At 53.8% G+C, this 15,550-nt stretch overlaps 1 protein-coding gene across 3 annotated transcripts in view; it reads right to left on the reverse strand.

Annotated features, from left to right (window-relative positions):
- The window catches only part of SNX8 (sorting nexin 8), a 35,052-nt gene that overhangs the window by 15,846 nt on the left and 3,656 nt on the right, over nucleotides 1-15,550 (reverse strand). For 2 of the 3 annotated variants that reach the window (XM_032459897.1, XM_032459896.1), the window contains exons 1-2: nucleotides 12,852-13,119; nucleotides 433-623 (exon numbers count right to left, since the gene is read on the reverse strand). In XM_032459897.1, coding sequence (XP_032315788.1) covers nucleotides 433-623; nucleotides 12,852-13,104 — 444 coding nt within the window. In that variant the 5' untranslated portion in view covers nucleotides 13,105-13,119. Of the gene's footprint in view, nucleotides 1-432; nucleotides 624-12,851; nucleotides 13,120-15,550 lie in introns of those variants that run through there. The other variant, XM_032459898.1, reaches the window with a different exon arrangement.

A 15,550-nucleotide genomic window follows, 5' to 3' on the forward strand; every position in this document is an offset into this window, starting at 1 on the left:
GCACACACCTCCTCAAGGTGACCCAAACGCTGAACACGGAGACGTGCAATTCAAACAAACCGCCGACAGATCCCATCCTGAGCCTGCCCCTGATAAGCCTGCAGGCTCCCCAAGATTGGCATCCGGTCTGGAGAGTAACCCCACGGGGTCGAGTACAAAAGCTCACACGAGAACCACGCGTGAGCAGCGATCTCGAATATTACACGTTACACTAGTTACCATCGCTGCGGGGAAGCAGCCAGTCAGGGAAGGCTGCAGGCTGTGACTCCACCGACAGGACACTACGGAAAAGGCAAAACTGAGACGCAGGACCCCAGAGGATCCAAGAGCTCGGGGTGCTGAGGGCAGGCTGAGCCGCCGGGGGCTGCGCACTGCAGAGGTCTTCCTGTGAGCTGAGCCCCCACCACCACCACTGCCCCCGCTCGGTGGTACCTGGCTGGAGACCTCATACTCCACGTGCTTCAGGAAGAGGCCCTTCTTCTCGGGGATGAGCTCCACCTGCACCACGTCCCTGGCCAGCAGCTCCTGCAGCGTGAGAGACAGCAGCAGCGGGTTCCCCGGCGGCATCTGCATCCGACCGGCGTCCGGGGCCCTCTGCTCGCCGACCTGGGGCACTGGCGGGTCTGCAGGAGAGAAGGGGAACACAGCTGCTCAGAGCGGGAGCCCCCACCGCCCCGGCCACTGCCACCACCTGCTGGCTCAGCACGTGGACTCCCACGTCACCCAGCCAAACCCCGCTGTGGCCCAGGTCACATCATCCAGCACGCTCAGGGCATGTCCTCTACGCCATGAATCAGCTTGGACACCCATATCTCTAGGGCCAGCCAAGGCTCGTTGGCAACTTGGCGAAGAGAAAGAAGTGAAATATTTAAAAGTTACATGCGGAGAAAAAAAAAGGCCCTCTTTTTCTCCAGACTCAAGAAAGGGGTTAGCACAAAAGAAACGGGCCAAGTAATTTTCTCCACCATCCTGCCAACACCGTCCAGGAGGGCAGGGATTCACGTGGCTCTTCCCAGGTGCGTCCTGGTGGCGAGGGGGGAGCCTGGCACACGGCAGGTGCTCAAGGAACGTTTGCTGAGTGACTATTTCCTGATATTTACTGTATTTTCAGGAGGGAAACACAGCGCACCTCTGGGGGAAAGCAAAATCTTAACTGGAGCGCAGAATATGTGGAAAAACGGGAAATAATAAAGCTAAAAGGTAATGGGGGAAGACTTATTTTTGTCAGAGAAGATGCCTGCAGGTCATCCATCTGATGAAGCAAATACACCTGGACTATGCGAAGGACCCCCCCCCCACACACACACACACAACCCAGTGAGAACACAGACAAATAGCCCAGTCTTACAGTGGGCAGGGGCGGGCACAGACATTTCCCCAAAGATGTACAAATGGCCAGACACACGTGAAAACATGCCCAGCAACACTGCCTGCCGTGGAAGTGCCAGCCGGGCCACCACGCTGCCTCGACCAGAGAAGAAATGACACTGACTGTCGGCAAGGACATGGAAAACCCTCACGCAGGCTGGTAGGTGTGTGGGTGCTGCAGGCGGGCAGCTCCTCAGAATGTCAGAAACAGGGTTAGCGTGGGGCCAGCAACCTCACTCCCAGGCGCACACTCAGGAGAAATAAAAGCACCCACACGGAGACCTGCACACAAACGCCACAGCAGCACCGGCCACAGGAGCCAAAGACAGGAAGAACCCAAATGCCCACCGACAGACGACTGGACACATGAAAGTGCTCTACACACAGTGGAGCAATATTCAGCCATAAAAAAGGCGTGGCTCCAGCTACAACGCAGGTGAGCCTGGCAAACGTGATGCTGAGGGAAAGCAGGTCAGTCATAAAAGACCTCTGTGGGGTGACTCCACCTGCATGAAACTGTCCAGGAAGGGAAACTGCAGAAGCAAAGCAGGTGAGTGCCTGCTGGGGGGCTGGGAGGGGATGGAGGGGCGGGGGTGGGGAGAGACCACTGACAAGTAAGGGGGGATGAGAAGATGCGCTAAAATTGACTGTGGTGATGGCTGCACAACTCTAAACATACTACAGACCACTGTATTAGATGTTTTATTTCACTTTTATTAATTACTGTATTATACACTTTAAATGAGTAAACTGCCAGGTATATAAAGGATACAAACCCTCCAAATGTAAAATGTAGGTGACATCAGTAAGGACCCCCCAAAACCCTCTCCTCCACAAAAGCAACGAGAACACTGTCAAAAATCGTCAGGATCCACCTTTTCAGAACACTAGAAAGTGGCTCAAAGTTGGTGGCGATGCAGGGTGCTGTCACTGGTACGGGGGCCAGTTAAGTCGCAGCAAGGTCACAGCAGAGCAGGCGAGAGTCCAGTGCGACTGGCCTTCTTAGAAGAGGAGGCCACGCGGGACAGGGACTCACAGACACGCGGGGAGGAGGCCACGGCCACAGCTGCAGCCCGGGGACGCCGAGGACGGCTGCCCTGTGGGGCGGGCAGGAGGACCCTCCCCTGCAGGCTGCAGAGGGAGCGCGGCCCGCCGACACCCGGACCTCGGACCTCCAGCCTCCAGGAGTGTTGTTTTAAGGCACCGGGTGTGGTGCTTCCTCACGGCAGCCACAGGAAACTCACGCTAGAGAAGTCACAGAATTCGTTCAGAAAAGCTGCTCACAAGCAGCAAACAGCAGCAACCCCTGAAGGGGGATCTGATTTCCAGAGGTGCCACATCCAGTTTTCAATAAAGTTTCTAAGACGTGCAAAGAAATAAGAAAGTATGTCCAGGGCGGGGGAAGGTCTCGCTCAGCGGGAGAGTGCGCTCAGCTGCGCGAGGGCCTGGGTTCAGTCCCCAGCACTCTCACTAAAAACTAAACAAATAAATAAACCTAATTACCTCCCCCCCAAAATATAAAACACTTTAAAAAAAAGAATAAACGATAATGTTCTACTCTACATCGCACAGGGAACTATGCTCAATAGCTGGTAGTAACTTATAATGAAAAAGAGCATGAAAAGGAGCGTATGTACACATGCACGGCTCAAGCACCGTGCTGCACACCAGAAACTAGCGCAGCACTGAGAATCAACCAGACGTCCATTTTAAAAAATTCACAAAGGATCTGCTTTGAGATTAACAGCCGATGGAGGCCAAAAGGCAGTGGGATGACATTCCAACTGCCAAAAGGCAAAGAGGGCAACCAGGAATGCTACACGCAGCAAAACCGTCCCTCCACAACCAAAGCAAACCCCTCACCAGCCGGCCTTCCCCAGCGGGAAGGAGCCACGTGGGAAACAAAGCACACCCGCAGAGGTACTGCGTTCGTTAGTAAACACAGACGGCAGCACTCGTGTGCTCTGCACTTGAAACCCTTTCTTTTGAGCTGATTTAAGAGACAACTTTATCAAGCAATGACTATATATCTGTTTTGATGGGCATGTAATTGGTACAGGTGTAATCTGTATGGTAACAGCCCAGAAGGGGGAGAAGGAGTGGAGTTTCACAGGAGCAAAGTGTTTATCTGTTACTGAAATCAAACAGCATTCATCCAAGCTACACTGTTATGAAGGTTAGCCGTAACCCCCAGGGCAATCACTAACAAAATCACAACAAAAGTACAGCAACCAAAGCAGTGAGGGCATGCGAAGAGTGCACCGGAAAATACCTACTTAATATTAAAAAAAAAAAAATAGAGGAAAAATAAAAGTAACGGGGGCAAGATCACTGGAGGAGCACCAATCTGGAACCAACAAGGATGCCCATTCTCCCCAACTTCTATTCAATGTAGTACTGGAAGTCCTAGCCACAGCAGTTAGACAAGAAAAAGAAATGAGGGACCCAAATTGGAAGAGAAGAGGTAAAACTGTCATTATATGCGGATGACATGATACCGTATAGAGAAAACCCTAAAGGCGCCACACAAAAACTGCTAGAGCTGAAGAGAGAAGACCTCGGCAAGGTCGCAGGACACAAGATTAACACTGAGAAATCAGAGGCATTTCTTCACACTGACAGACAACGAACTCTCGGAAAAGGAAAGTAAAGAAACAATCCCTTTTAAAATTTCATCCAAAAAAATAAAATACTCAGGAATGACTCTGACCAAGGAAGTGAAAGATGACGTAAAGAAAGGGAAGGCACCCGCGTTCTCGGGTTAGAGGCGGGCCAAGAGGGCTCTATCAAAAACGTTATGTAAGATTAAAATGAATACACGCATAATGGGGAACACGTTGTGACTTCCCTGACAATGAAAATAACCCCCAAGGCAGAGTGTGAGCTCAGCGGTGATTCCCAAGTGATCTCGTGTGGCTGAGGAATCCGGACTCCGATCGCTGGAGAGCTTAAAAGACTAAACGCGAAAGGCGTTTTAAAGCAAAGACACCACTCCCGACCACCTTAACCCCTCTGCAGAAGTTTCAATGATAAGAAAGCCAGGAATCCCAAACATCAATTTACTGAACTAGGACATTCATATTTTTGAAGAAAAAAAAATTTAAGAATGAGAAAGAAGGGGGAAAGGACATTTGAGACAGGAGACGCTGTCCTGGGATGGCCCGTACGCTGAGGAAAGGGCAGAAGAGCAGGGCCAAAGTTCTGGCTTTCCAGGAGTAAATGTCACGTTCACCGCAGGACTTCACCACTCTTACCAAGGGAGCCTCCTAAAACCAGCACCTGGAAGATGCGCTCGACGCCAGCGCAGCGACCACTCAGCTCAGAGCAGACAAGAGAGGCCAGCCAGGCCCGCACGGGTGGCTGCGGACAAAGGAGGGACTCTCACCTTTGAGGTGGGCTGACATCCAGCGTCCAGCACTCCCAGCTATGTGGCCTAGCGAGTGACCACCTCTGAGCTTTCAGCTCACACTCAGTAAGCTGGGGGTGAGGATGTCCAGCCCTGGGCCCGATCATCACCCTCTGAGCCTTGACTATGGCAACATCCCTGGATGGGCCTCCACCCCTGCTCTGACCCTTCCAGCACAAAAGGCTCTACCGTGGGGCTCACCTGGAGTCGGAAGCCCTGGCCTTGAAGAGCCATCCCCTGTCCTGACGCTGGGCCGGGGAGGGGCTCGGCCCCACAGGCCAAGAGCCCTGGGCTAACACCAGCTCGCACCCACAGCCTTCGTGGGAACGGACAGCAGAGCTGAGGATAACCAGCTCCCGGAAACACTCAGGAAACCTCGCCTCCCGTCCCAACAGATTCTGCAAGTCCCTGAGAACAGCTTAGCACGTGCTCCCCAAAACAGGTGTCAGGCCCTGGGCTCCCGCTGGCCCACAGATCAGGGCCCCGCATGCCGCGTGGACCGGGCCTCTCTGGGCATCTCGCTCCTCTGGCCCCAGGGTGACATGACAGGGAGCTGGCTCACTCCCAGGCCAGCCACCAACACACTGTGTGACCCCAAGTACCTTTGCCCCTCTGCAGCACGCAAAGGGAAATGGCCAATGAGCAGTATTTAATATCCGTTCAGCTCCGACATTCTGGGATTCTCTGAGTCGGTGATCCAAAACTCAAAGTAATGAAACTTCAAATGCAGCCAAAAACTATCCTTCCCAGCACACGTCCATCAGAGCCTTCAGGCAGGGATCCTGCCACCGGGACGCATCCGGAGGGTCAGCAGTAACATCTGGGGCCCGTCCTCGCCAGGAAACAAACAGGATGTGCCCAATAAACCCCGCTGCCTGGCATGCCCTTGCTTCATCTCAGCACAGCGACGCAGGGTCACAGACCGGGAGCCGCTGCACCGCGAGCACAGGCAGCCGCTCTCAGGGGGCCCCCCCGATTCTCACTGGCCCAAGTGTGGGGTGCACTAAGCACGTGGAGATCCCCCTCACCCTGCTCAGCCAAAGCACCCCAGGGGTCCTCCCTGCCAGCAGAGAGCCCCCCACAGTGGAAAGTGCCTTTCGAGCCATGAGAGGCTCCCCAAAAGCAGCCAGAGAGGAAGGTCCCTACTGTCCCCATTTAGCTGCAGGGTGGACTCCAAGTTCAGCATTCCACCGCCATACGGGTCCGCCACCACTGCCGCCCTCAGCCGCTGGCCCGTCAGAATGCGGGAGGACAAGGACCGGCGAGACGTGGTGGTCACAGAGCTGAAGTCTCCAAACCGAGCCTGTATCGGATCACCCGCAGGCTCCACCACACACGGATGGTAAGACAGCTATTAACGAAGAGAGAAGGAAAGAAAGAGGCGTTGGCACGGATGTGGAGGAACCAGAATCCTTGTGCGGCTGGTGGGCGCAGTAAAAACGGCGCGGCTGCTGTGTTAAGCAGTACAGCAGTTCCTCAAAAACTTAAATACAGAATCACCATGGGATCCAGCCATCCCACTTCTGGGCCTATACCCCAAAGAACTGGAAGCAGGAACTTGAAGAAAGGTCTGCAAACCCATGTTCATAGCAGTATTATTCACAACAGCCAAAAGTTGTAATTACCCACTGACACGTGAACGCACAAAGTGTGGTCCATCCATACAGTGGAATATTATTCAGCCTTAAACAGGAAGTCTTGACACCTGCTACATCGCGGATGAGTCCTGAGGACATGATGCTCGGGGAAACAAGCCAGACACAGAAGGACAGACACCTTGCGATTCCACTCCTGTGAGGGTCCTAGAGCAAATCCATGGAAAAAGAAAGCAGGTGGTGGGTGCCTGGGGCTGGGGAGTAGCGGACGGGGAGAGAGTGTCCGACAGGGACAGAGCTTCAGGTCTGCGAGATGAAGTTCCAGAGCTGGACAGCACTGAGGCGGCACAGCACTGCGAACAGTGTGCCTCCCACCACAGAGCTGTGCGCCCAGAAACAGTTACTAAATGTTACGTGGTATACACTTTACAGTTAGGAAAAACACAGATTGCTGGGCGCCGCTCCCAGAGTCCAGGGTGGGGCCTAGGAATGTGACTTTCCAACACGCTTCCAGCCGCTACCGCAGGTCCGGGGCCCCAGCCTGAGAACCACTGTCATGGGGCGAGCAGAGGGAGCGAGGGATTCAGTGCCTCGCCCAGGCCCGGGCCCCACACCTGACCAGGAGCAGGTGCTCGTAAACGCTGCTGCACTCTTTCATCAGGTGGGGGACCAACGACATTCTGGACAACTTGCCCACCGAAACCACACAAAGCGGGGTCAGCAAATGCCCTCAACTTCCAACCCAAATACTCCTTCTCAGGCTCCTGGAACGGTTTCTGCCTTTGACTGCAAGCTTCTCTGAGCTACTCTGTTATTCTGAAACCAGCAAACTGTTCTCAGGAAATGGAAGCAGAAGTTTCCTCTCCCTTAGCGGGGCCGCGGCGTCAGGAAGGGGAATCCAGCGGCCCGGCGGCCAGGGAGTGTTGGGGCGGCCCCGGACGCCAGGACGCAGGGCCGCCCCAGCGGCAGGCAGCTCGCCCTCGCTGACCTGTCGCCAGCCAGCTTCTCATTGCCACCAATTCAGGAGCTCCATCACACAACTTCGGCACAGCTCAATTTCATGACATCTGAAGGTTTACCTGTCTTTAAACAACTTGCTTTATGTAACATTACAACATTTTGAAAGAAAACCCCTCCAGCCTGCACACACCCATGCACGTTTTGCATATCACTCACCCCACGCGCAGGGCTGTAGCACAACACGGTCTTCACACAGGTCCTGTCCGCAACGCCTGCTCAGAGAGCAGCCGCCTGCGTCCCCGCCCCAGCACGCTGGCGCGTGTCACCGACGGACGCTGTGACAGACGCGTGTCCACGTCCCGCTGTGAGAACACCAACCCCGTGAGGGCAGGCCTTCGTTTATTTTGGTCACGATGAGTGTCCCGACAGCCAAGAACAGCGCCCAGCCCACAGCAGGTGCTCAAGTAAGCATTTATGGACGGACAGAAGGAATCGAGTTCACAGGAGCAAAAAGGCCACATCAAGGATTCAAGGCCAGGTGGGGGTTGTAGCTCAGTGGGAGGACCCGTGCTCAGCGTGTGTGAGGTCCTAGGTTCAATTCCCAGTACCTCCACTTAAAAAAAGAAAAAGAAAAAAAAGAACTTGTAAGTGGGGAGGGTGTAGCTCAGTGATAGAGGGTGTGCGTAGCATGCATGATGTCCTGGGTTCAATCCCCAGCACCTCCATTAAATAAATAAACCAACCTACCTAATTACCTCCCACACACACACACACACACACAAAACAGAATTCAAGGCCTGCGGTGTTTTCCTGAGCAGGGTAACCATCCCATGCCCTCCTGCCCCAACAAATCTCACTCAGGTCCCTCCGGTGACAGGCCCCAGGCCCCAGCGAGCTGCAGCAAGAAGCAGCAGCTCACACAGAAGGGCTGTCAACGCGTGTGGCCACACAGAGCCCTGAGCGGTGACATCCTCACGCTGGCAGTGTCACCCGACCCCCACAGGGCCTCTGCCAAGTTGCTGCGCGATCCACTTATCCCCCGAAGAACAGAAGGCAAAAACCCTATTTAGAGAAAGCTGCAAGGTGTCACATGGACAGGCAACCCACACAGCAAAAGAACAACATCCTTCATCTTCCTGCAGCGGCTGAAGTGCTTTTACCTTGAAGCAAAACACAAATAATCTCTTAAGGTCTCTCCAAGCCCTCCGGTGTTAGCTGAAAATTTCCGAACCAAATCCCTCCCAGTCTCCAAAGCTCGAGTCAAACACCCCTTCAGCAGTGAAGTGTCCCCTGCGCCCCCAGGGGATCCTCTCGCGGCTGGCTCGAAAGTCCCAGCTGAGCTTCCGAAATCCACCTCATTCATGAGCTTTTCCCACATACGACACCAGCTCCTCAGGGAGCTCTGATTTCCTAGCACTGCCCAGCACAGGGGTGGCACGTCGCACGTGCACCCAGGCGTGTTTTACAATGGACAACTGGGTTTCGAAACACAAAAGAGTTATGCCAGACCCCTTCCTCCCACCACACACAACTCACTCAAAACAGAGCACAGCCCTCAACGTAAGAGCCAAGACAACAACACTGCAGAAAACTGAGGGGCAAATCTTCACGGCCATGGGTGAGGCAACACCTTGTTAGTTATGACACCAAAAGCACCAACAAGAGAACAAAACAGACCACCTGGGACTTCATCAAAATAAAGCCTGTTGTGCTGTAAAAGATACCGTCAAGACCGTGTAAGGACAACCCACAGACACGGAGAAGACGCCTGTAAACCGCGTATCCGATGAGGGCCTTGGGTTTAAAAATACTCAAAGAATTCTTATAACTTGAGTTTTAAAAAAAAGATAAATGACCTAATTTTAAAGATGGACAAAGGATCCGAACAGACCTTTCTCCAAAGGAGACGCAAAAGGCCAATGAGCACCTGGAAGGATGCCCGGCCGCTGGGGTGGCTACAGTCAGATAGACAGGCAGCGACAAGTGCTGGTGAGGACGTGGAGCAATCGGAACCTCGTGCTCTGCTGTGGGACAGCCCAGCAGCTCCCCAGGAGGCTACAGGCCGCCCCGCGACCAGTGGCTCCACTCCGAGGTGTGTGCCCACGAGAAGTGAAACCCAACACCCACACAAAGACACACACATGAGTGTCCACAGCAGCCTTAGTCATCGGAGCCGAGGCGCGGAAACAGCCAAACGTCCATCAACTGATGAAGGCACAAGTGAGATGGGAATCAGCCGCGCGGCAGACCGCCACTCAGCCGGAGAAAGAAACACAGTACCGGCCCACGCCACGGCACGGACGAGCCCTGAAGATGTTTAAGCTGATGAGCAGTCAGCCACGAAGGGCCACACGTTATACGGTTCTGCTCACAGGAAATTCCCAGAACATGCATTTCTACACGGACAGCAAGGCCAGCGGCTGCCTGGTTGGGAGGGGCATGGGGGGGCGAGCACTGACGGGCACCGGGCTCCTTGCAGGGACGCAGCGGGCGCGCGTTGGTCAGCTGTGGCGACGGCTGCCCGACTGCTGGGAGGCGCCACAAGCCACCGGCCTGTACGCGAGCAACGGGTGAACTTACACATGTGATGTGCGTACAACACAATGTGAATTACACCTCAGGAAAGCTTCTGACAGTGTTTTATGAAATCCTGCTTCTCTGCAGCTCTGGGGACCACAGAAGGCGTGTCCTAGCCCAGCACTGTGCCGGGAACACAGCTGACTCGCCATCTCAAGCGGAGGTGTCCCCTACGGCAGGAAAAGCCGCCCCCTGGGAAATCCTCTGGTTGGGTTTCAGGCTCAAGAAGGAAAGTCCAGCTGGTCATGTCGCCACAGAGACCGCGAGGAGCCGTGCTCAGTACCCTGGGGACCTCCCTGGGGTCCACGTGGCCATGAAGCCGCAAGTCAGTCGAGGCAGAAGCAGCCACAGAGTGCCAAGAAACCACCAAGTTCCCCGTAAACAAGCACGCTTTTCCCCTCTTACTCTTCCCATGACTTCAAAGGCCAGGATGACGACGGTCACCTGGCAGCTGTGGGCAGTACCGACCGCCGTTAAAGCAAGAACCCTGACCGGTGGCACATCTTTGCGTCTGAACCTCACTGGGTGCTTTCCATAATATCTCCTTCATCCTGAAAACACTGCAAGTAGGCACCGTGACCGAATTTTTCAGACGTGGAAACTGAAGGCCCAGCCAGCAGCACAGCCTGCCCGAGGTCACAGAGTTAGGCAGGCGATGCACCAGGTTGCCCATAACACCAGACCCCGTGTTCCCTCCCTAACTCCCCAGGCCTCGTCCGACACCCAAAACACAGAGTGCCCCGTGCCTGGGGCAGAGGCCAGATGGACTTGGTGCAAATCCTCAATTCTTCTGTGACTGTGAACAAGCAGCTCACCTCTCTGCACTCAGTCTTCCCGTCTCTAAAATGGGGACAATACCATCTACATTACTGGTTGGTTCCAAGAACTTACATATACATACGTCAGCATTGAGCACAGCACACAGCGTCACAGGACGTGTGCACCAGACACTAACTCCCAGATCAAGCCGCAGTCCGAGCGAACGCTGGCCAGGGCCACGCTCCCTCGAGTCCCTGGGGCCCGCCGGTCATCCCAAACGGAGCACGGCCACCCTGGGACCTCCGGGGACATGAACCACTCATGGTCACACAGGTAGGGCTTCTCCAGCTCAGAGTGGCTAGTCCTTCCCAAGGGAGATGCAAGAAACCAAACCACAAAAGGGGAAAAAATACTGGTGTGTTTCCATCGGACGTCACAGAACCGGGGCCCGGTGCCGAAAGCAGTCGCCTATCAGATGACTTCCTCTGACTCAAATCAGAGAGAGAGGAACCGCCGGGCAACCCCCAGGCCCTGCTTCCCCAAGAGTCTCACCAAACCTGATTCTGAAAGGGCCCATCCTGTTTCTCAAAAAGCCTCCTGGGTCTCTCATTTTTGGAACGTTTATGCGTGGAGAGGCCCAGGGGCTTTTTTCAGGGTTTAAAAGGAATACTATTTTAACTAACTCAGGAAATCTTGGAATAACTGACGAAGCCGAAGTTCAAAGTTCCAAAAAGAATCCTCTTCTCTGTTTAACTCAATTCAATCTGGTTTTGGTTTTGTTCTTTTCTTTTTTTTTTTTTTTAACCCTCCTCCTGGATCTGGTTGGTTCGGTCTGACAGTGACTCAAGTTTTCTAGGATCTTGGGACATGAAAATGAACATGTTCCAAAACATCTGACAGGACTGAGTGTGTCTCCATTCCGGTGATGGCTGCATGGAGAACTTGTGTTCGCAACCTAATTCGGTCCTTCTATTAAAACACCAAGCAGCCACCCGGTATTATAAGCCAACTGACATATGGTTAAAGCCATTTAACAGAAATTTATTGACCTTCCAGAGACGGAACGCCTCGGAAACTGGCATGAACAAATCAGGGACTGTGAAAAATGTCACAGAAAGGAAAGCATGCAGTCCGTTTCCCCCACAAGCACCTCTGCTCTGAGCGTGGGGATCTGGTTCTCCAGGCAGAGGAAGCCAGACTCTCAACCAGTGCCCGACTCCCCCAAACTCCAAAACCGGCTCACTGGGACCATCTGAACTCTTATACAGGCGAGGGGAACGCAGACCACACTTCACAGGACGTGCGATTTGCTGTTTGAGAGCCTCACAGCCTACCCCGCTGGAAAGGAGCCTGGGCCACACCCGGCTCCCCAGCCGGAACCGAGCGTGCCCAGGAGACGTGCGGCAGGGCTGGTCCTGGACACACAGGCTCCCCGCCGCCGCGGGGCTGACACATGCACCCTGGCTGGCCCGAGAGAATAAGAAATAGACAACTTAAGTGAAATAAAATTTTAAAAAACATTTTTGAAAAAGAGAATGAGGACACCTCACAAGGGTCCCGGGCGGTGCTCGTGGGATCAGACACCCAGAACCCGCCCCTCTCAAAAAGCCCTTCTGGGGGGAAGGACCTGAGTCCTGGGAGGGGCTGGGGGAAGCAGTCCTCAGCAAATCTTGAAGGGGCCCACGACAGACGGGACCTAAGTCGACCACGGCAAGGAGGGGACACCTGCCACTCCATCCCAGAGCCGACGCCTGGTGTGACTCCCAGCCCCGCCACCCCGCCGCCTGCTCACGGTGTGACGCCGGGCCAGGGACGGGCGCCCCCGGGCCCCAGTCCCCGCATCTGTGAAGCAGGGGCTGCCGGACCACTCACCGCGCAGCATTACTGGGAGGGCTCAGGCGCGCCGGCACGCGGTCGGTGCTCTGACAGGTGCAACCCGCGCACCACGACCACTTCGCAAAGACGGCCCTGAACAGAAATCTCCCCCGCCAAGGAGGAGGCAGGAGACGGGAACACTCTGTACCCCGTGCAGGGTCCCTCTCTGGGGAAACAAGCCCACTTCCACAGGGCACAGTTAAACTTTAACCTCTTGCAGAAACTTCCACGAGACTCCCTCCCTCACTGCCTACCCGAAGGACAATTAGCAGTGGAGTTACCCCGAGATAAAGAACCACACACGTACAGACCTTCTCGGATCCTGAAGAGCTGAAAATGCGATTTCAAATCTCCCTTTAACGCAAAACCCCAGCAGAGAGAGGCCAGTTCTTGGAAGACCGACGGGCCCCCAGCCTGGACTGGAATTTCGCAGGAGTTGGGAGGTGAAATTCCGGTTCTCAAGATAATTAACCGGACTAAGTCAGGAGTGTCACCTGACTCCCGCCCGGCAGACAGATTGCCAAAGGGAGGCTCCTTCCAACGGCAGGTGCGGCCCCCAGGCATCCCCCTTTGCCAGCACAGATGCCCGTGGCCCTGCATCAGAGTCCGGGGCCGCTGGCACACCTGGACCCGCCGGCGGGCTGGGCCAGCACCAGCAATACCCGGTCAGGGACACGGGAAACAGGCGAGGCGGGGACCTGCTGCTGATTAACTGCGAGACTCTCCGTCAGGAGTGGACATTGATAGAACAAAACCTGTACCTCACTCCATCAATATTAACTCCAGTACGAGCTACAGAGTGGAAACTGAGGCCAAAATCGCTGCAAAACAATTTTAAAACAAGATCCCCAGGGAAGAGGGCATAGCTCAGTGGTAGAGCGCATTGCCTAGCATGCACAAGGTCCTGGGTTCAATCCCCAGCATCTCCATTAAAGAAAGATAAATAAAAAAACAAAAAGTTACTTACTTACCTCCCTCCACAAAAAAATTAATTAAACTAAAAAGGGAAAAAAAAAAACCCACAAGATCCCCAGCGTCCACCTTTGCTTGTCAAATCAAACTGTTGTTAGCAAGTCCACTTAACGTCTCGGGATCTCGGCAGGTTTTCCCCAAACACTTCCGCTGTGAAACAGACACACGTGTGCGCACACAAAAGGGTATAAAATGTCTATGGAGTGTTTAACAAAATTATACCTCAAACACACGTGGAACCACCACCCAGGTCAAAAATTAAAAGGCCACTGGGGTCCTGAAGCCCCCTTGTCCTGCATACGCTGCAGATGCTCCCTTCTCCCACCAGAGGCAACCGCAGCCCCATTTTCATGCCATTTCCCTTGGGCTTTACAATTCTATCACCTGTGTGGGCAGCCCCACACAGCAGAGTCCAATTCTGCATGGTTTCGAATTTTTTATCAACTGGAGCCACACAGTATGTGGTTTCTCTGTCCGGCTTCTCTGGGCACCCTCAGCGCAGGGTGAAGGGACTCAGTATTTGCAAAAGGTCACAAAACAGGACATCGCAGAGGTCATCTGAGGACATGTCCCTGGCTCTAAGAGCCTAATAACTGAGCTGACTGAAACCGATCCAACAGGCACGGCTACCAGCAGCAGCCGCCTCGAGGCTGGAGAACTAGTCCAGCAGGAGAGAGGCTCTGTTTACGAAGGGCAGGCATCAGGGCAATTCTTCATATTGAGTCCAGTGAAAGGATTACATTTAATGACATCAGCACCTCAGAAGCACAAACAGACGTTCCTTGATGCGTTAGTATGCAGACAGCAAATAGAAAATGACGAGAAGTGTTTCCAGTAGTGGAGAACACAGTCAAGTGAAACAAGCAGGCTGTAAAACGTAACTGCGCCAAAAGCGCAGGCGTAGGAACAAGGAGATGCGCTTAGAGGCAGTGGCTGTGGGGCCACAGGTGATTTCTCTTCTGTAAAATGTCTGTGTCTGTGGTCCTCTCACTTGCACAGCAACATTCTCCTCAAAGAGCCAAGCCGCACACAACGTGAAATTCTGCCTGTCTGCTCGCAACTCACTCCTAACACCTACAGCGGGGAACTTCGCTGGCACAGAGCAGGTTGCGAAAGACTCTTGGAAAACAATGTAAGTGAGCTTCTCGGAGAGACCTCCAGTCCCTAACGAGCTTCCCTGGAATTAATCAAACACCATGAAATCTCACTTTACACTTCGCTTAGCTTACAAACTCCAGATTGGGAGACAGCGCTGAAGACCCCCACACACACCCCCCGCAGCGGCACACACATTCGCCCACAACCCAGCGGCACAGAACAGGGACAGGTGGGGCCTCAGGTTGCCCCAGAGCTCAATTCACAACACGTCTGGGGCCCTCCTGCGCCCACCAGTCAGTCCCATGTGAGGTTTTCCCACTGATACCTGGTCTCGTTATGATTTCTTAATGATTCTACAATAAAAACCTTCAAAGGATGAGAACACCTGTTCTCCGTAGGGTATCGCGGTCAAGGGTCGCGCTCCTTGAATTCCTGCAGGTCCAGGCCACCTGCCTGCTGGACTCCAGGTTTTAACTGCTGGGGCGGTTCCTCTTAAGATACACCGTGGGCCCCACGAAGCTGTGCACATCCGCCCTGCATCTCACCCCTCCAGCCTCTCCCCCAGCACGCAGTGGGCCAAACATCTTTTTGTGATGCGTTTTTCTTAGGAAAGAAAAAATGAACCAAGACAGAATTCCCCCAGCCAGAACACATCACTCTCTTGCTAACCACAAATTCTGGCAAAATCTGCTCTACATGGGAGTGATTCAGTTCCTCTTTCTTCAAGTTGACACACTTTACCTTGCAAATATCTGTGTGTGGGAGAGAGAGAGAGACAGAGCTCAGAGAACATTAACACAAATGTATATAACATTCCCAGAGCTACCATTGTTATGAAATTAAAATGTGGTAGGTACTATCCTAAAAAACACGTATCATAAAAATGCAATTCTATTCCAACCCAGGAGCCCTTTCCACACGGCAGGTATTACTCTAGATA

Source organism: Camelus ferus, chromosome 18 (assembly GCF_009834535.1).
Source record: "Camelus ferus isolate YT-003-E chromosome 18, BCGSAC_Cfer_1.0, whole genome shotgun sequence".
Lineage (NCBI taxonomy): Eukaryota > Metazoa > Chordata > Mammalia > Artiodactyla > Camelidae > Camelus > Camelus ferus.